This window comes from Patagioenas fasciata, chromosome 7, assembly GCF_037038585.1.
Source record: "Patagioenas fasciata isolate bPatFas1 chromosome 7, bPatFas1.hap1, whole genome shotgun sequence".
Lineage (NCBI taxonomy): Eukaryota > Metazoa > Chordata > Aves > Columbiformes > Columbidae > Patagioenas > Patagioenas fasciata.
In genome coordinates, this window is record NC_092526.1 from 28,117,983 (window position 1) to 28,139,601 (window position 21,619).

The 21,619-nt window shown below is 39.6% G+C and overlaps 1 protein-coding gene across 5 annotated transcripts in view; it reads left to right on the forward strand.

The window, feature by feature from the left end:
* The window catches only part of GLS (glutaminase), a 58,064-nt gene that overhangs the window by 31,575 nt on the left and 4,870 nt on the right, over positions 1–21,619 (forward strand). For 4 of the 5 annotated variants that reach the window (XM_071811209.1, XM_065841531.1, XM_071811210.1 and 1 more), the window contains 3 exons: positions 2,066–2,242; positions 3,356–3,487; positions 4,566–4,658. In XM_071811209.1, the coding sequence (XP_071667310.1) occupies positions 2,066–2,242; positions 3,356–3,487; positions 4,566–4,658 (402 nt within the window). Of the gene's footprint in view, positions 1–2,065; positions 2,243–3,355; positions 3,488–4,565; positions 4,659–5,491; positions 8,719–21,619 lie in introns of those variants that run through there. The other variant, XM_065841532.2, reaches the window with a different exon arrangement.

The window sequence follows — 21,619 nt, forward strand, 5'->3', positions numbered from 1 at the left end:
GTGCTGTGAAGTACTTTAAACTCCGTGTGCATGCTCTATTGGAAGCTCAGGAGAAGTGCTATAAACAGAATAATTATATTAATATCATTCCTTTTTGTTTAATTCAATGCTTATAAGTAAAACAAAGGATATAGACATGTATAGTCTCCTGTCCACTGTTTTTTTTTTTTCTTTTTCACTTTCAGCAAGTCGCTTGTGACTGTCACAAAATGAGAACTTGGCCAGTGTGAGGTGTTTCGTCAGTGAGGGTTTCCTAGTGTTAAAACATTCACAACTCAGCTCTGCTGCATGAAGTTTTCTAGAGGCAGTTTCAGTTGTGTTGCTGATTCAGTCTGCCTGGAATAGTTTTTGTTTGTTTATTTGTTTGTGTTTTTTTTTAATCTAGAGTTTAGTTCTCAAAATGAATCTGGTTTTGATTCGTGAGACTTGGTCTTAGCTATGCAAATTACAAACAATATATTTTTAAATGCAAATTTTATCTGAGGTTTTGTATTGGGATGTACCCGTTCTAGTCTTTAAATCAAAGAACTGTTTATGAAGTAAAGGGATACGTGATTACCCTTAGTTGACCTCTTGTTGAGGTACAAGCTAATAGTCCACTCCAAATTTCTGCTGTTGCAGAACAGAACTTACAGTTTCTTTGAATTTACTGTTTAAATAGGCTTTTTAAATGCTTTCTGTCTTACTGCCTCGTGTCCTGATTTGCTTCTGAGTGCAAAGCTATTCATAAGAAAAGCTAAAACTAACTTTTCTGGTGTATTTTAATTTGGCCTAATTTTTGTGCATTGTGATCTCTAATTTCATGACTGTGTCAATTCTTTTTTCCCGTTGCAAAATTGCCTTTTCACTCCATGCTCAGAAAAAGGGCAGCTCATAGATGAGTGGCAATTCTGTTTTCTTTTCTCCTCACTCTACAACGCTTGCTTTCCAACGCTCTGCTCAGATTCAACCTAAAAGGTTATTTATTTATTTTCTTTGGGTTTTCTGCAATGCTCTGTCCTCCCTTGTGTAATTGGGAACTTTCTGAACAGAAATAAACTTATTTTCTTGTTGTCTCTGTAAAGCGAGGATAGATTATTCTCACTTTAGAGAACAGAGGTACAAAATGCAGGTGCTTAAAATGAGAACCTAGAAACACTTTTTTTTTTTTCAAAGTAGGTGTTATCGTGTAATACTTCATATGTTTAAAACACGGTTGCCATTTTAGATGCGTCTCTGACAATCTCTTGATTTGCAACTCCAGTTGATTGGACTAGGATGTATTGAGTTTGGCACCCGGAAAATAAGAATTCCAGGTAGTAACTACTCATGCAAACTTGGTTTAGGTAATTTCATGAAGTATCATGTAATGACTGTTTGGCAAAAGCAAGAATACTAGCACTACTTTTCAGAGTAGCATTTCAGGTTGAAACCAGCTTATCTTTTGGTTTCTGCAGAAATGAGGCAGCATCAGGTGATGGCATGATATCACATTCCCTGGTGTGTCACCAAAGTATGTATAGTCTGTAATGAAGCAGGGATCCTGGGAGAAACTGTTGTATGGTCGTAGCTTTAACAGATCAAGTATACATGAGAAAAAAGTGAAATAAGGCTGCATCAGCAGGAGGTGCTGGCATTAAGACTTGCATGTGCTAGAGTTTGCAGCTTTCGAATGTACTTGTAGTAGCATGTGGGGTCTTCTAAGGCTTAAAAAAACCCACACAAAACAAATTGAAGAAAAACAGTCATTCTGTGGCTTTGCCGTTTAAGCAGATAGACAATACTGAGATTGTTTTCCAGACCTCTTCCTCTCAAAGAAACATAAGGGGGGTGGGGGGAAGAATCAGGCGGAGACACTCATGACAAATACTGTTTCAAACTATTGAGAGGGCTTACAAACACTGTTGCTGGGATCTTTGTAGTAGGAATTCAGACCATATTAATTGATGCTACTAGTGTCACCTGTAACGAATGTTATGCTATAGGTTATTTTATGAGATGTTATTTCTGTAGAGAAATATTGTTGATCCTGGCCTTCCTGTGTGAGAAGTATCGGTTCTTATAATCTCTATTTCTTTTTCATAAGCTTTGCTCGATAGAAGTAACGTGTGAATCAGCAAGTGTGATGGCAGCAACTCTGGCTAACGGTGGATTTTGCCCAATCACTGGGGAAAGAGTCCTGAGTCCCGAAGCAGTCCGGAATACCCTCAGTTTAATGCATTCCTGTGGCATGTATGACTTTTCAGGGCAGTTTGCCTTCCACGTAAGTATTGTTTTCAGATATTTGTTATAGCTGACCAGAAAGATTAATTTGTGCTATTGTTGTCCATGTTCCAAGGCTTGCTTCTGGAGGAGAAGGTTGTTTAGAAATGAACACACCTTATGGGAAAGTCTTACCTAGGATTCATGGCACTACTAGTACAATTTACCTTATAGCACTTACTGTTCTCTGCCACTTGATATTTTGGAATCCTTTTCATGTGGAAATGTGAATACTGTCTCTTAAGAAAGGCTGTTAATGATGCAGATGTAGCTGGAAGCAGCAGAAGTGAAGAACTCCTGCTATATGGGAGTAAAAGATTGCAAAAAGCCTTTGCAGACAGTTGCTTTTTCTTTACTAAGGCTCAGGAATTGTCCTCATGTTGTAAAAGTGGCTGTCATACGCAGCATATGTACCATGCTTCTATTTTCCAGTTTGTTTCTCATGTGTAAGTATTTTAAGATGTACTGTGTCTTATTTATGTTTTCAGCATTTTGTTTTGAGCATTTCTAGTTTTTTCTTATTGCATACATGTGAAGTCAGTTACGATGGTTTACGTGATCTAGAAATTATTGCTTACAGAGCTATGAGGATAAGTGACATGTTAGTTTCTGCTGGAAAAAAGCAATACCTTTATCTAGATTATAAGTAAATAGCTATTGTATGATTTCATGGACAGATTGTTCTGTTTTCTTTAGTTTTTGGGTTTTTTTTACCTTTTCAAGTCAAGATTTTTTTTCAGTGTATATAGATTTGTGATACTACTGTGTTGCAAGCAGTTCACGATGACACACTTCAAGATACACTTGTGTACTACTGCTTAGTCGTAATTACTTTTTATAGTAGATTTAAATTATATTTTGTGCTTTATTACTGACTCTCTGTGTTACTAATAGCAATGATGTATCATCCTGTACATTGGATTGCCATGAACTGTACTGCAGGTTGTTGTCTACCTAAAAAGAAATAAGCAATAATGCTTTCCCACCTTAAAGTGCTTTCCAGATCTACATTTTATAAATGCTGCATAACAATATTCAGTAAAATGCCGAAGCATTGTGTTAGAATAGTGAAGAATGTTTGCAGAGAACAGTAATTCTCTATTTTTTTCAATAGGTTGGTCTTCCTGCGAAATCTGGAGTTGCTGGTGGGATTCTTCTGGTTGTTCCTAATGTCATGGGCTTGATGTGCTGGTCACCTCCATTGGACAAGATGGGCAACAGCGTTAAAGGAATTCACTTCTGTCATGTAAGCAGCATTGCCTTTTTTTATGTTGTTTTGGGTTTGTTTGCCTTTTGCAGCTGATGTTTACTGAGTTTCAGTTAGCATAGCTGAGATCTAAGTGAATTAGTGATTTGTTACTCTTAATACATCATAAATTTCATTTGAGCCAAGGGTGAAAAGTTAGAGACACTTGCATTTTAGTAATAAGTAACACTTTTAATTCAGTGAGCATTAAGAAAATGTGATGCCAGAAACACTGGAGAAATTGATTGTGGATAAGCTTTGAAAAGGAGCACAGGTTTTGGGCAAGCTCTTCCTGGCTTTATTTCCTTTTGAAAGGGCTGTCGGCAGTCTGACAGCAGCATTAGAAGCAGAAGAGACTTTGTAGAGTACCTTGTAATGATTACTAAAGATGTTTTGTGGGAGAGGTAACATAGAAAAATGTCTTTTTTTTTTCTCCTTAAAACTACCTTGTAATACCAATTAAGTAATTATAAATGGGGGGAAGTCTTAAAAAGGAGAAATTTAAATATAGAATCACAGAACAATAGGTAGGTGAAGGATTTATTGCATTTTTTGTTATAATAAGACCTAAAGCCTGATAAATGATCATGGCATGCAAGTAACATGAATGTAACATTCACTTTTAAAAACAAACAGCATAGCAAAGTTCTGTAATAATAATTTTTCATGTTGTAAATCAAACTGAATTAAAATCCATTATGTTGCATATTTTTTTGTTTTATCGTTTTGATGAAAGTTTTATGTACTAGACTAGCCCAGACTGTTCTTCCTGTTCCTGGGGTGTTTCATGCAGCTGGAGTAGAAATATTTTGAAATGGATATTTTCCAAATTGGTAGTTTTGTGGCTTTTTTTAAAGAGGAGTTTAAAGGTGTTATTAGAACTTAATCATATCGTTGTATTAGGTTCAAAAGGCCTTATAAACATTGGTATTGATTTACTAAATAAAAAAAAAAGAAGCTTCTGTTGTCACTGGTTTAAGTTATTAGGATATGATGTAAAACATCAGTGTTAGTATAATCTCATATGTATTTGACTATAATAAGCAAATAATAATGTGTGTTCTCTAAATATTTGCAGGATCTGGTTTCTTTGTGCAATTTCCATAACTATGATAATTTGAGACACTTTGCGAAAAAGCTGGATCCTCGCAGAGAAGGTGGCGATCAGCGGGTAAGTTAGTATGTGTGTTAGTATTGCTTGTAGACATCAGAAGAAGTGCAGAAAGTTCTTGTCCGAAGGCAAAACTGCTCAATGACATGTATTGCATCAAAGCTTTCACGTAAACTAGTTAGTATGGATTACTAGTGGACATTTAACCTGGGTGGACCATGCCATCGCAGGGTTTTGTACAGTAGAATTTCATATTGGATTTGTAACTCCATTTCATGCAGTTATCTCCCTTGCTAGACTAAGTGTACGGTATCTGATAAAAGTCACAAAGAGTTTTGCTGTACTGGTTGCCTTTAATAAAGATTTGACCAGCTGAGGGGCTTAGCCTTTCTGATCTGTGCTGCATGAGCTGTACGTTCAGCATTTTTTCACGGTTGATATCTCTGAGAGCACGTGACTTTGCTGAGAGTTGCACAGGCCCTGAATTCAGGCGTTACAGAGCTGTAGAGAAGTGCCTGTTCCTAAGGATGTGGTATATATTACATAGGCAATCTCTGAGAATGAACTGAATCCACTGCAGCTACATGGACAAAAGATGGGAGGGTTCTTCAGATAAGGAGAACCTCTTTGCTTTTACTCCCGGTAATGTTTTAACTAGAGCATGAAGATTTCAGGAAAATGTACACTAGAATGATTTTTAAAGTGCTTCTGTTTGCATGCATACCTCTGAAAAAATGCCCAATTTGCAATTTGAGTCTTTTTATAACTGGAACAGAGAAAATAACAGTTTATGTGAAGAGGTGAAAACTTGAGTCTGTTAGCATTGACTGCAAGTATGGATTTTTTTTCCTTCAAATACACTAATAAATAACGTATGTTGCTTGAACAACTAGCATTCCTTTGGACCAATGGACTATGAGAATCTCCAGCAAGAACTTGCTTTAAAAGAAACAGTATGGAAAAAAGTGTCACCTGAATCAAACGAGGACATCTCCAGAACCGTAGTGTATAGAATTGAAGGTCGGGGAGAGCAAAACTAAATGAATGGGTTCTAGTTTCATTAAATTCTTCATTTTAAAAACCCTCAAGCATCTCTAGTTTTAACTTCAATTTGAATATTGTTTGCCTGGTGTTTCATTTATATATCCATTTTGTGTAAATTCTGTATGCTATACCAAAAAGACTGTCAAAGTTCAAGGTGGGGGTGGAAAAAGCACATGCAAAAAAACTAAACCAAACCAAAAAAACACCAAAACCCAGAACTGTTAACTGACTTTTGTGGTTACTTAAAACACATTTGCTTCAAAAAAAAGAGGTAAATCTGAATGTTTTCAAAGATATACCATTTTTGTGTATATCTGTTTATTTTTGTTTGTATCAGAGAATTTTAAGTAAATTAACTTTAGAGCAAAGCAAGAACTTAACAACGTGTCCTCTCATCAGGGTCAGCATGTAAAGACAGGAGAATTCTAATTAAAATGCGAAGTAAAATAGTGTCAGCAAATGACAGCAAATTCATGAATCTCTAAATATTTGTGTATTAAGTGGAGATAGGTTCGAAGTTGTGTTATTACCATAGGCTTTTTTTTTTTTAATATGAGCTTTCAAATTCCTTTGAACAGAAAAGGATCCTTTGCATATGCCATGCTAATGGCGATTATATAAATATATATATAATGTTTTAACAAACCTCTAATGATTATTAATGATAACATTTAAATGAAAAGAGCAAAAATGGTTTGGGAGCATTGAGAGAAGGGGCACAAAAAAATCCTGTCTGATCTGCAAGTTAGCTAATGCAGCAGGAAGATTTCTTAGCAAAGTATTCAGAGTGTCTGCTGGAGCGGGTGGTGATGACTCAGAAGCCTGTCGGGCTCCACCCTGCAGAGGAATGTCAGCAAGCCCGGGTTTACAGTGGAAACCAACCGACTAGGAGCAGGAAATATATTTTGAGAAAAGCAGATAGGTATATAGTATTAAAACTGTTTCAAATTGACTTATTTTTCAACCACTGATGCTTGTGCATGTTCATATGTGTCATCAGAGGTTTAATTTCCTTACACAGGAGCAAATTTAAAAAAAAAAATAAATCAGCATTAATTGCTGCTTTTAAAAATGAGAAGAGTGAGTTTGCACCTCTGTCAGCTTGCTGAGAAACTGGATTTGCATTATTCTACAGGCAACTGCATCTGTTCATTTGCATAATTTGATTATTTGGAGTATCTGAGTAGGGTGTAGCTTGAAAGGGTGTATGTAACCTTGGAGTAAACTCAATAGGCAGTGCTGACAGAGGGCACAGACTTGCTAAATTCTTGACACTTGTAGCTATTAGACTCTTAACGCTGCTAAAAATCTTAGAAAATTATTACAGAGTTGTCCCCATTACAATTTTGCAGATAATTCGATATATTGCGCTCCCAGTGAGCATCGTGCGGAGTCCCGGTTTATAAAACTGTTGAACGCATCTGCAAGTAATGATCAGTGATATTAACTTGTGGAGGATTTTAAGAGACAATGGGAGATAATTCTTAATAACATGTCCACCCCTTCTCCCAGTCCTTCTCCCTCTTTAGTTTATCTAAAACTTCTAAGTGCATTCCTAAGTGATTTTTTTGCAAAAAGGGAGAGTCAGGTTTTTCCTGCCCCTTTTTTTGACCCATCTGTTTGTTTGTTCAGGAAAGTGCATAAAGCAAACCAAATGTTCTCAGAGAAAGCAAGCTGTTCTTAATTACTGTCATTAGGTAGTGTTAGTTCTGCATAAACATTTGAATTAAGCTCTGACTAAACCCTGAATAATCATCTAGCAGGGTATTGTAAAAGGATGGGCTCCCTGTCTTTGAAGCCTAGGATTAAAATGTTTAAGCCAAACAATGCAGAACATCATTTTTCAGTGAATTTAAAGTCCTACTGGGATGAAGAGCTAAATCTGTGGTGCAGATGTTGTTAATAAATGTCAGTCACAAATTGCTGAATAATAGCTGTTTTAGAATCGTATCACTGATGATAAGGTTAGCTTTGTCAGCGCTTGTCTTGAAAATAAACTGAACTAAGTAAAGGCAAAGTCTTGAATTATAAAAATGGCTCACCTGTTTGAGGATTTTACAGTAAACTAGTAGTTACAGAGACAAAGCAAGTATTCAGATCCTGCAAAACTACATCTTCACCTGAAATAGCCTCGATTGCAAGAGTAAACATAATGTGTCTTTGCTGCTGATGAAATGTATTTGCAGTGATGACATATTGCTGGTTAAATTACTGTTTTAGTTAAAAAAGGAAAATGTATGTTGCAGGATTTGCTTGATCTAATTCTACACACATTATTTTCTGATGTTTAGTACTATCTGAAGATAATTCTAAAAACATGGTTGAAGATGGAAAACTATTCCATCTGGGTTTCAATTTGAAAATAAAAATCTTTACTGTATTTGTGTCACTTACATACCAAATTTGTGGTAGAGGCAAGTCCTACATGGGAAATACAAGATTAAGGAAACTACTAGATCTTAACTATGCATAGTAAGAATATTTAGGGTACAGCTTACACAGTCTTTACTTTAGATACGTATATTACAGTTCCGTAATACGTGCTTTTGAAGCCTCTCAGAATTTAAGCCAGCCTCTAGTTTGGAGGGGTCAGGAGGAGACTCCTTTGGACCAATTATTTGTAACTTGCCTGCACTCACAGATTCTTGTTCTGGGGTGTCTGGGAAGAGCTCTGTTTCACAGAAGGCTGGGATTATAGTTAGGTCTGCCAGGAGGACTTAACCCAAGCCTGCCTGAAGTCTGGTGAGCGGGGCTGAAAGAACATGGTGATAGAGGCTAGTCATTCAATGTCTGAAGTCTGCAACGGTTTTAGTGTTCACCTGTGCTACAGTAATAGCAATTCTTGATATTCAAGCATTTTAGCTGTTTGTTTTGTTTTTCTTTGTCAGCATCATTAACATTTCATTAGAAATGTAAATGCTTTTTAAAGGTTTATTTTAGCATTTGTGTTGTACTTTTATGGCTCAGTTGTTACCTGTCTCGTTTTCCATTTTTCATTTGCATTGTATGTTATTTATGTATCTTGATTTCCAGCATGCTTATTTTTGTATTGTTTAATAAATTTATTTTAAGCTGATTTTTATTGTATTTTTTTCTCTCAATAGAGAACAGATTTGTTCAAACACAGTTTTGAGACTGAAGTGAGGTAGTGAGCACTCCATTCTAAAAAAGATAAGTTCTTGAAAAGTAGACGGAATAAGCAGATTAGGTTAAACCAGTCATTAAAAGACCTTCCTGAGATTTCTTAAACATTTTGTGCAATAATCAAATTATTTTTCTCTTTGATCTGTTATCTTTGAAAGTTGAAAGCAAAAGTCGAAGTAGTGAAACTGTCTCTCTGTGACTTTCCTAATAAAAATGTCACGGTGCAGCAGGATGTTAACGTCACTGTGTATTTGTGTGGTTTTGAAGATGCTGATGCAGTCACTTGGAAAATATGTGGTTAATGGTACCAGTGCCAGGGCAGTAACTGGTGATCTTGAGCATTATGATTTGAAAATATAGCTTGGCCATAATTATTAATTTAGCTTTTTTGTAGATTGGTTTATAAACTGCAGTTACTTGTACTATGTTTTTAAAATCAGCTGTGTGTTCATTACACATAAAAAAATCCCATGTCAAAAGAGTTTATTCTCTTGAAGTCATAAAGATGAGGAAAGATAGAAGAGTAGTAGATAGAGAAAACCAGGGGAGATTTATTGTGGAATTATTTTGGCTCTTATATTTTTGTTTTCATTGTGCATTTGTGTCAAGAGACCAGTGGGTGGGTAGATGAATAAAAAGGCAACAGAGTCACAAGAGGGTGGGTGGGAGTGGGACAGAGTATGTTGGGTTTTATTTCACTTGGTCTTGATACGTACATGTCATTGATGCACAGTAGTTAGCTGTGAGCAAAGTAGTTAATTACAAGTTTCATAATTTATATAAAATGTCTTAGTACCCTGAACATTGTTTGTAGGGTTTTACTATTTTTTTTTTTTCAATTGTTTAAATATTTTTGTAGTTTTCTGATGGGAATTCAGAAGCGGTGAAAGATGAATAGACTTTTTTCAGGAGAATTCTTACTGGGATGACTCAATACACGTAGTAATTTATCATCAGCGCGGAGCCTCTTTGTGGAATTTGAATGTCGCAAATGTCTGTAGTAGTTGCAGGGGTGGCAAGAGGCTTTAAATTAGGTAGAAATCTGACTAAAACTTAATTATGTCTTTTTTTATTGTTTATCTTGTTTGTTGCATGCTGCTTGTACTGCGTAGCAAACACATGACTTAAGTAGTGTGTGTGATGAGAGACTTTTAACGGATGGGTCACCCACAGCCCATTTTCCTCCAGGAATTTATGTCCGGGTGTTTTGGATAGTTTGTTGCAGTCCAAATTATTAAACTACCTACTTAGAATCAAGAATCAAGTACCATTTGTTTTTTCTAGACAATATTGTGTACAAAATAGAAATTCCCTGTTTCTTTTTGGTTTTCGTGTAAGTAGAAGTTAGTTTTATTATTGGCGTCTAATATTGCTTTATGCAGACTTTTGATACCACTTGAACACTTGGCATTTTAAAGTTTTTGCAAGACTAAAGAGTGGCACAGCTCTGTACATAGTTCAGTTACTTCATGTACTGGTTAATCTGAAACTGAAGTTTAAATAAAGCCCTACAATAGAGTTTAAGGGAAAAGTGTGTGTTTTGTTGCACCACTTTAGGTAGCTTAAACCATTTCATTTAGGTAATGAAGGTGATGTGGGTGCATGAGATAGAGTAAGACAGAGTTAACTTGAACCATGCAAATTTGTATGCACTCGGAGAATAATGGAGACAGGGTTGAAGGAAGTGAAGTAGCACTATTATTCTGTGAATTATTGGCACTTATTGTGCTCTTCCTGTTAGAGATCACCATATATTAATTTCATTATTTGGTCAGACGTGGAATAAAGGATGACTTTTTTGTTCTTCCCATGTATTTGCACTTCTGTTAGTCTGTTTGGCATTGTTATTTTTCAGTGAAACTGTTTGAATTTGATTTTTATTTTTATATGTTGAATATTCTGAAAATTTCAAGTTGTTTTGATAATACAGTCAACAAATATCTGTTATTTTGTTTGGAAGGTTCTTTAATAGCTAAGTGCTATTGTTCACTAGTCTTTTCACGTGAGTTGCAAAACAGCCGGTACACACAATTTGAACTATTCGTGAGTTATTTCAGAATTCTTGTGCACACTGTTAATTGGGAATTTATCTTCCTACTGTCTCTCTTCTTAAACCAGATCAATTTTGCTCTAATACTTCCATCGTCAATAATTTTTTCCTAACATCTAGTGGAAGTTGTCCCTTTCTGCAGCTGGAGGTGACTCCCGTCTTGTCACCGTACAAGATGAGCTTACTATCAGGTGGAAATTGTGTGGAAAGGTTCGGCTTTAGGGAGTCCCAGAAATGGTGTAGGTAAAGAGGGCTTTTCATCAGCAATAACTAACATTTTCACCTCCTGATGTATTTTCCTACTGGATCCTAATCAATTTTTTTATCTAAATCGCTGATAAAAGGTGACTTAAGGGGTTTAAAACCCTGTATTCCCTTTACTTGTCTATTAAAGCATAACAAGCTAAATGCAAACATGGAAGCATGTTATTTGCTGAGGGACAGCGTGTTACTATTGGGACCCTTTGTCATCAGAGCACTTATCAAAACAGTGAACTGAGAACACAAGTGGTGTGATAGGAAGAGATAACATTGCTTGATTCCTGTTGATGTCAGTCACCGCTCCAGCTTTTCCCTTGAGGCTGGCAACTTTATTGTTTGCTCAGGAATTACTCATTCTGTATCAGGCTTTTTTGGACTGGTAGACCTGGTTTTGGTTATTATGTGTAGCTGTATGGTAAGTGCACTTCACACTTCTTTTAAAGGACTTGTCTTTTAAACTTTTCCGACCTGTAATTGTTTCAAGACAGCTAATTAAAATGTAATCTTGGGCTGAGAATAAATTGTTCTGATCATATGTGTTTACAAAAAAAAATTACCCATGCCATTGCAAGAAAGGATTAAGAATGATGACTGAGGAAAACGAGAAGCAGTCATAGGAGAAGCTAAAACACCCAAGTACATTTTACCCTATGAATCAAAGGCTGGGGTAGAATAATATGGCTGTTGCCAGGGTTTGGAGAGAAAACTGTGGAGGTAGATTCGTTTAAGCTAAGAGACATTTCCAATGGAAGAACAACAGGTACTGAATAAATAGTCTAATAAACAGAGGGTTTCTAGAAACTTGTTACTAATAGTTTTGAAACGATTCTCCCAACAAAAGTAGAGTGCAAATTTCTGGTAAGATTTCACGTGTTCTGCTTTCAACCTGGAGGGTGTAGTCAGTCTCTTGTTTGTAAAGGTTCAGTAAATATCTCTTGAGAACATCCTCCTTTATTTTGGGAATAATTCAATTCCTTCTCTGAATCCTATAGTTAAGAGTAAACTGTCATCCATATTTGCAAAGTACAGACGGCCTGGGACGCGGGAGCATTGCCCGCCTGTGTGGTTATCAGTCGCAGTCAACAGGTCCTTGAAAAGGCAGCAGACGTTCTTTTGTCCCTTCTGCTTTGTACAGCGAGTGTCACTAAAGCACCCATCAGCATTCTGCTTTATTTGGATGGCCGTTGTTGATCCCACTATTTTGGTCCCAAATCTTGCAGTGTTTGTCATGTCTGTAGCCACTACTTCAAAAGCTCTTTCCCCCGGCCCCCTGCCACCCTGCATCCGAAGTCAACTGATCAGTGTTCATTCCTCTGGTGAAGATTTGTGTATATATTCTGTGCTTTTGCTGCAGAAGCGTTTGCAGGGTTTGCTCTATGGAAGGACTGAGCAGCAGTATCAAACTCTGTATCATGAGACCATGAGGACCCTAAGATTCCTGCAGTAGTCTTCTGCAAGAGAAACTCGAGTTTCTTTTCCCAGTATTCTTACCTTTTGAAATCAACGTTGATCATCCCCAAAACAATGGTTATGGGTTGAAAAAATTTAGGATCATCTGTGAGTTGTTCAGGGATGTCTGTGACAGAACAGTATTGGATGTGTCTGTCCTAGTACCTCTTCCTTAATATTGGGCACCGTAGTTGTGTGTAAGGGAACCTTGAGGCCTTTTTTCAGGAATTGTCTTCCAACCAGAGAAGTTTCTGTTCCTGGGATCTTGTCATCTTATGCTGATGGAGTTGATGGCTCTGAATCTTGAGCTTTGACTTGTCTGTTCTTTTTTCCTGTGTTCCTCTTGAACCAGCTCATCCTTAAATGTGGTTTTATCTGCTACAAAGGGAAGGACACAAATGATCGTGTGCTCCTGCTCCCACTTTCCTATTTTTTGTGCTGAGAACACCGTACCTCTAATGGGGGTACAGGAAAGGAGAAGTGGCCCCGTCCACGCATCCTGGACGTTCTTATGATCCTACGTACTCTTTTCTAGATAAAAATAGAGTTTGAATGCCCTGGTTTGGGGGAGTGTGCAAGGATCCACCTAAGCTTTGGTGTGACCCTCTGGAGCTCTAGTTCTAGAGTGGATGTTGGTGAAGGGACTGATTCTTCTGCCTCCCTTGGGGCAGCCAGTGGTGGGAGTTGCCAATCATGGGTGCTTGCAACAGCCTCAGCTCTCCCGAGGGGTTTGCACATCTTGGGAGTGCAATAGGTGGACACGGTCTTCCTGAAAGAATCACAGTTACTGAAGGTAAGTAGATGTTTCACTTAAATCTAGCAGACATTTTGTTTAATTATTGAACTCTGAACTAATTCTAATTAAATAGTCTTATCTGTAATGTAAACAGAATCAGTTTACTGATACTTTAGAACTAATCAATAGCCAGAAATGTAAATAAGAAGTCAGTGCAAATTCACAGCGTGTGTTGTTGTGGAATAAGGCCTGTGCTTTTGCAGCCTGCCGTCCTCGAGGACAGCAAACCAGTGCTGTTGTCACTGTCTTTCAGGTACTAAAGCAAAACCAAACATAGTATAATATGAAATAGACTGTTACTTAGGGACTTGTGAAGTATATTGCCAATATACAGCATTTTAAGTTTCATTTACAAGATGATAAATCTCATTTAAAAATTAGAGGCAATGAATTTCAGTAATCTCTGAGCATGCAGAGGTAGAATTAGTTGTAGAACTGAGCTCAGTCCAATCTGTGACTTGTGCTTTTCCTCCATATGTGTTGAAAGATTATTTTTAACTCCTTCAAGAGCTTGTAACTCCTGCCTGTTACTATTTAAGACAAATTAGCCTTTTCCCAGGTACTGAGATGTTGTTTTGAGCATCATCAGTGAGACAGACTCTTCCCAGAACTGTGTGTCCCCTTGATGATCATCTTATGAGTGAGAGGTTGGGATTGCAAGAGGAGAATTCTGATTTATTCTTTCATAGCTGCAAATTGAGAAGAAAAGGTAACTCTCTGCTCCCAATTACTGCTCCAGTGTTCTTGTTTGGCTTTCAAAATTTTACGCAAAATAGTATAACAGCAGAGAAGATGGACAAACAGTTGTGGTATTGTACTAGCTTGTAGCAAGTATCATTTTTAGATGCTTTTAAATACCTAGGTTGTTTTAAAGTATTCTGATGAAAAAAGGACTTTGGGTGGAGATGGGCAAAGAAAATAAGCTTACTGTAAATGTAATATTGCTACTACAATTATTTGCAGTTTCAGGTAGGCATACTCTAGTACTTTAAACTTTCCGATGCATCTCTAGAAGGTTTGAATCTGAAGGAAATATGAATGGTTAGAAATCCATTGAAACTTGATGAGTAGGGAGAGAGAGAAAAAACAATTAATGCTCAGCATTCACCTACAGAAAGGCTTCTCCTTTACTGACTTTAGCCTATACATTATCCAGTAAAGGTAACTGACATTTGTTCTCCGGGTAAAGGAAGGGGTTTGCAATTTTTTTTTCTTGGTGTCAAGAGGGATCTTCAATGTATATATTTCCTCTAATTAAATGTTTTTTATATTCAGCTACATGCACAACTCCTGTGGCAGGTGCTAAGATTGAACTACCAGCACAAGCTTGTTTGTGCATTAGCTTTTGAGACTGAACTGCACCCAGTCAAAACTCTTTTGCTCTGTTGTCAGACTTTTAAAGGTACACTTTTAGGACCATAGAATTGTTGTGTCAAATATCCACCTGCCAACTTTAAAATGTATGAAGTCAGAGGAAGAAATGGCCAGCTTTATTCTCAAAGGTCAGATTTGGATTTGAAACAATTTGAGAAGTTTAAGTGCAAAAAGAGGATATTTTGAAGTGTACTAACATTTTGACCAGCTTGATATACAGTTAGAGGGGGGGGAAAAAAAGGCTGAGAAGCTGCTCTGTGAACCTGGGTAGCTAACTGGCTTGCCTGAGGTTTTTGCAGCTGTAGGAGTACAGCGGCTTTAAAGCTGCTTTGGGTATGAATATGTGAAAATACAGCCCCTGTGGCTGCAGTCTCAACGCAGCTCCTGGGAGAAGCAGCTTGCGCTATTTACACAAGTGGTGTTTGAACAGGACTGCCGATAACTGTACAGCAGTTACTGAGGTATAAATAAGTGTTTTCTGAGCCTGTTTTCGACCAGCAGCACAAGTTCCGTGAATAATTGCTGTGCAAGCGGCGTTTCCAGTTAATTCCACCAGGGAGACTCCAAAAATAAACTCCGTGGTAGCAGCTTTGAAAGATACTCTTGTAGCTTTGGCTCCAGAAATAAATGCTGCTCCCACAGTTCATAAAAACTGAAGGAGCTGGATATTGTCCTCTGTCCTGGGCTGTGGAAAGGAGCTTGCACCATCTAGAGGAAAAGAAACCATGGCTGGTGCATTAGAAAACGGGCTGGAGGGGAAAAAAAAAAAAAGACAAAAATCTTATTGGCTGTCTTAGTTTCAAAACACAGAGGGTAAATATTTGCAAATTCCAAAGTTATTTTTGCACTTTTTTCACATTGCATTAGGAAACAAGGATCAGTAGTGCAGAAAATAGGCCGAAGAGGTGGGGGGAAAAAATCCTGAAGAAGAAATGAAAGCTTAATGGACCAGTCAGCCTTGTTTGTATTCTCAAATATAGCTGTATGTCATTAATGTAAGTGTATGTATTAATTTATTCACATAGTCTCTGTTTATTTCCCTATAAAATACAGCTCACCTTCACATCAAGGAGTGGTATTTTAAAATGCAACTGTGGCTGTCTCTTTTAGACTGGAACAGTGATTTCTATCTTTTATTTATTTTATTTTCCCCCAACACTACCCTTCTCAGCAGACCGTGGACAGCAGATTCCAGTTTATTGCAAATTAATTGTAAATACAAAAATGGTCAATTTTTAATAAGTGGTCCTATCTTAGTGTCTGAGCGTACAGACACACGGGTTCCTCTCTGAGACTCATCCCTGATGTATTTTTATCCTTCTAGGGACTACTTGCGTTTTTGGTTTAATTTTGAAGTTGAAGCTTCAAAATTCATTTTGAGCAGGTGTGTGTTTGGTTTTTTAAAATTTTATTTTGAAACATTACAGGCAGGGAGGAAGTTATCTATAGGCTACCTTTCAGCATAGTTGAATTACGAGTGCAGTGTGGCTAAATTGTTTAATTTGTGCTCTGGATTGTCTTTTTTTTGTTTTGTTTCAACAATTGTCATCGTCCGGGAATTGTTTTCCATTGATTAAATAAGCATCTAAAAATCTGGAGTTTTTCTGGGGAGCAGGAGGGATGATTGCTTTTTGCTACATACTCTCATCAGGGGGATCAGCTTTAGGAAAAGTAGTACAGCAGCATTAATATAAAGTCGAATTCCTGTTGGTTTGGGAGCTTTAATTAATTTGTGCCATCGCTCTTGGCTCAGGTGAACTCTTTGCTCCTGCCTCACTCGTGGTTATGTGGCCATTAGTGAAGGTCGGGAGAACAGGTAGGCTTTACACTCGCCTGTCTCTTCCCAGCATGAAATGCTAATCCTGGTTTGCTAGACAAACACTCACCTTAGACAGCTTTACAGTCTATTTTTTGCATTTCGGAGTTAATCCAGCGCTGAGCTGGATTAGCGGTGCCGTGGCAGAGCTTGGTGTGGGATGGAGAGGTGTGCGGGGTCCCTGGGCGGTGGGTCAGCATGACCCGGCTGCCATGCAGGGTGGGAGAGAAATTACTGCCAGGATCTGCAGTTTTGGGATAATATCTGTCAGACTTCTTGTATAAATAGGGAGATCAAGCTGTGTCATCCTCAGTTGGTGCAGGTGCCGAAGGAGGACAGCCAAGGTATCACAGAATCATGGAATACTAGGTTGGAAGGGAGCACAAGGGTCATCTGGTCAAACCTTTCTTGGCAAAATCTCAGCTGAACCTTAACATGTCCCATGTTTGGGAATCTACCACTTCCCTGGGGAGATTATTCCAATGGCTGCTTCTTTTTCCCTTTTGTATCTAATCGGTATCTCCCCCAGAGTAACTTGTACCCATTGCCCCTCGTCTTTTCCATGGGATTCTTTGCAAAAAAGGGAGTCTCCATCTTCTTTGTTCAGGTACGGTAAATTTCTTGAGAAACAATATGGATTCAAACCACCTCTTTCCTGCCCTCCCCCCCCCCCCCATTTTTTAAATGTCTTTTTTGGGAGGCCTTGTGGCATTGTACCTAAATATCATGTAAAGAGCGTTGGAAAGATGAGGGAGGTTTGTCTGTTTATCCTTTTTTTGTGTTGCCTTTACCAGGACCATTTTGAACTATTGGGCTTGACTGTGTTCCTCAGCCACCTGCAGAAACAGTGAAGTTGGGAGCAATATTTTTTTCGACTGTAAATTCTGTGATGTTTTTGACCTGGTGGGTGGGGAGTGTGCTCAGGAAGCAGGACACAGTAGGAAATTAAAATCCACATTCAGTGACCTTTTTAGCTAAGAGCTTCTCATGGAATTAATCCAGCTCTGAGCTAAATTAATTTTTTTTCTGAAGGATTTGTTGTTTTTGCTGCACAGCTGTCTGGCTTTTCTCTCCTGACCCAAGCAGAGGATAGAGCAGAGACTCATCCTGCTGTGCCACAGTCATTGCAGCGGTAGTGGAGCAGGACAAGTTTTTCGAATCATCATAGAATGTCCTCAGTTGGGAGGGACCCACAAGGATCATGGAGTCCAGCTCCTGTCCCTGCATATGACAACCCCACAGTTCATACCACGTGTCTGAGGGTGTTGTCCAGTCTCTTCTTGAACGCTGTCAGGCTTGGGGCTGTGACACCTCCCTGGGGAGCCTGTTCAGTGCTCCAGCACCCTCTGGGTGAAGAACCTTTTCCTAATGTCCAACCTAAACCTCCCTGGCACAGCTTCCTGCCGTTCCCTCAGGATTGGTCACTAAAGAGAAGAGTTCAGCGCCTGCCCCTCCTCATCCCCTTGTGAGGAAGCTGTAATCACAATGAGATCTCCTCTTAGTCTCCTCTTCTCCAGGCAGAACAAACCAAGTGATTTTAGCTGCTGCTCCTATGACTTCCCCTCCAAACCCTTCACCAACTCCATAGCCCTCTTCTGGACACTCTCCTGTAGCTTAACACCTTTTTTTAATCCTGTGGCACCCAGACCTGCACACAGTGCTCCAGGTGAGGCCGCACCAGTGCAGAGCGGAGCGGGACAATCCCCACCCTGCCCGGCTGGCAATGCTGTGCTGGATGCACCCAGGACACGGCTGCCCTCTTGGCTGCCAGGGAGGCTGATGGCTCACGTTCAGCTTGCCAATGACCAGAACCCCCAGATCCTTCTCCACAGAGCTGCTTTCCAGCATCTCATCCCCAGTCTGTATGTACAGCGAGGGTTGCCGTGTCCCAGGTGCAAAATCTGGCACTTGCAGTTGTTGAGCTTCATGCAGTTGGTCGTTGCCCAGTTGTCCAATTTGTCCAGGTACATCTGCGGGGTCTCTCCACCCTTGAGAGTGTCGACAACTCCCCCCAGTTTTGTGTCATCAGCAAACTTGCTGAGCAATCCCTCAAGTCCTGAGTCCAAGTCCATGTCATTGAAGAGTGCTGGCCCTAAGATGGATCCCTGCAGAACCCCACTGGTGACTGGTCACCAGCCCGACATAGCCCCGTTTACTAGAACCCTTTGAGCCCGGCCTGTCAGTCAGTTGCTCACCCACTGCCCTGTGTGTTTACCCAGCTGTGTGCTGGACATCTTGTCCAGGAGAATACTGTCAGAGACAGTATCAAAGGCTTTGCTGAAATCCAAAAAGATCACGTTGACAGGCTTTCCTTGGTCAACTAGGTGGGTAACCTTGTCGTAGGACGAAATTAAGTTTGTTAAGCAGGACTTTACCCTCATGAACATGTGCTGGCTGGGACCAATGACTGCGTTGTTGTTCAGATGATTTTCATTAACTCCCAGGACGATGTTTTTGCACCAGTCTTTGTTGAGAGGAGTGATTCTCATCTCAGTCTCGTACGGTGATTCTCTATTGACTGAGACTATTCAAAGGAGCCTTCTCATGTGGGCTGGATTTGGGTGTGCAGCTCAAACAGAAGAGGAAGGCTGTTAACAAAGACAATTTTGATACAAATACTCTGTAAAGGCTGTTCCAATGTACCAGTGAAGCACTTTAGATCAATTAGACATGTTAAAATTTCACCTGTAACTTCACCATATTAATACTGAAACGAAACATTTTTTAAACAGTTTTAATTTTTTTTTCTCTTGAATTCGCTTTTTATGTCCAGCTTTGCTTATGGTTGCCTTTTGAGCAATTTTATTTCATACCTTACGAAATCTGTTAATTTTTGGCCTGGACTGTGCTGCTGACAGACTAGGGTGAAGTTACAGAGTTGGGGTGTGTTTTGTTGCCAGCAGATCCAACCTAATTCTTCCATACAGTCACTAAAGTCTCAGTTGGCATGGGGCACACAGCACTTGGGGGTAATTTTAGCTCTGATGGCTACACTTGGTCTGCTTTTTTCCAGCTTCAGTTCGTTCCTGACCGGTTTTGGATAATTACTCTGTGAATAATTGCCCTGCTAAATTTGTTTTTCTCCTACTTTTTGTATCCCGTTACCTTCACTGTTGTACAGAGAGCATTCATATTTCCTCTCAAATTTCCTTCTTACCTAAACAAACAGGATTTTTTTTTTTTGGCTGGACTTGTATTTCTTTTTGGTTTGAGCTGTCAATAAGTTGTTTTGTTTTTTTTTTTTTTTAGTAATAACGTGACCTTGGATTTTGTTACTTATTTTAAGAAAGGAGCAGCTTTAACCTTTCCCAGATTGCTGAGACATGGCCTGAGATTATTGTGTTAGGAAGTGTCAGGAATCTCCACATTACATTTTGTCACATCATTAATGAAAATGACTTCTTAGCAAAATGTGCAGCTGAATCCAGAGGGAATCTGAGCCCTACCTGCACTTGGAAAGTTATTTTTTGTAAAGATGAAATGCATGTTATTTATATTTTATTATTTCAATACACATTTACATTTCCCAGAAACATACAGGAGCCTGGCCAAAACAATCAGTTACCTCTGAAATGGTTTTTATTGAAGACAGAATGCCCTTTGCTCATCCTAGATCCTGAAAAGGGGAGGGTATTCGGCACCTTTGCGACCCAAAATGCCCAAGTGTGGCCGGCCTGGTCTGCTGGCAGGGATTATCAAATTGAATTCCCCTTTCACACCTGTGTTTAAATACAGCCTGCAGTCCAGCCTGTAAAAGATGCACATTATTTTAGGAAGTTTTAGCATTTTGGTGTGACGGTGCTGTTTTCTTTTGGAAGCCAAATGGAAGTCTTTGGGTGTTTGCTGCTCTGGGTGGTGCAGGCGATGCTGTCCCCGCGGCAGCTCCGACTTTCCCTCAAAAGCGAGGAGACACGACATCCCTGGGGGCTGCTCGTGACGGCTTCTCCCCCTGGTTCTGTAGGTGCTGTGCTGAGCAAAAAGCAAGAGAAGAGGCTGTAGGGGTGGGTGAGCTCAGCCAGGGGCGGCCGGCTCTGCAACTGGAGCAAAGCCCACGCTGACCTGCTGTGCGACCTTGGGCACACCTGCCCCCTTCCTTTTTTTTAATCTTTTCAGAAGCTTTAAACAAAAACTCCATCGTTGTGGGTCCCTTCAAAATCAGGACATTCTATGATTCTGTCAAAAAAAACCTTTATGGGAGGAACAGAATTACTTCAGGCCGGTATGAGGAGCCCTGGGGCCCAGCCTGTGGGGCCATTCAGGTTTGGAAGCAGTCTGGGGGACACTGAGCCTCCCAAGAAGTGGTGATAGAGATCTGCAGGTCCCTCTGACACTTGCTGGGCAAAGCTCTGAAGCCTGATGGGCCTTGCGGTGCAAACGGGCAAGGAGCTGTGGGAGTTGGTGGGTGCTGGAGGAAGAAGAGCGGCTCTGGTTCTGTCCTGGCCCTGTCTCCTTTTGCTTCAGTCCCTCTTTGCATCAGCACATATTTGAGGTGTAAAAAAATAACAAGCAATTCCACTACTTTATGGAATCACTGAACTGTTTGGGTTGGAAAGGACCTTCCAAGCTCATCCAGTGCCACCCCTGCCATGAGCAGGGACATCTTCACCCAGACCAGGTTGCTCAGAGCCCCGTCCAGCCTGGCCTGGGATGTCTCCAGGGATGGGGCATCCGCCACCTCTCTGGGCAACCTGGGACAGGCTCTCACCACTTTCAGTGTAAAATATTTCTTCCTCATGCCTCACTTACTTTGTTTTGTAAGAGGCACAGATGTTGGCTCGTCTGGGGCCCTGTGAAAATATGCCAGTGTTTTTGCAGAAATCTGTGGGAGACTTGCTTGTGGGCGGTGATTTTTTGTGTGTGTTTGTTTCTCCTTGTTGTGGAAGGTTAATGCAGCAGCAGTTTTCTCCTTTATCTCTGTTACTTGGCTGGTGGCAGCAACAAAGCTTTGTAGACTCAAAAAAGCAAGCCAGTATTTGGAAAATTTACTGGAAAATGCTGTGAAATGGTGCCTAGAAATGGCTGTATCAGTTTCTGACAGAAGCTGAGGTGGGGTGCTTGAAACCATCTGTCTTGTCGTTTGTAGCCAG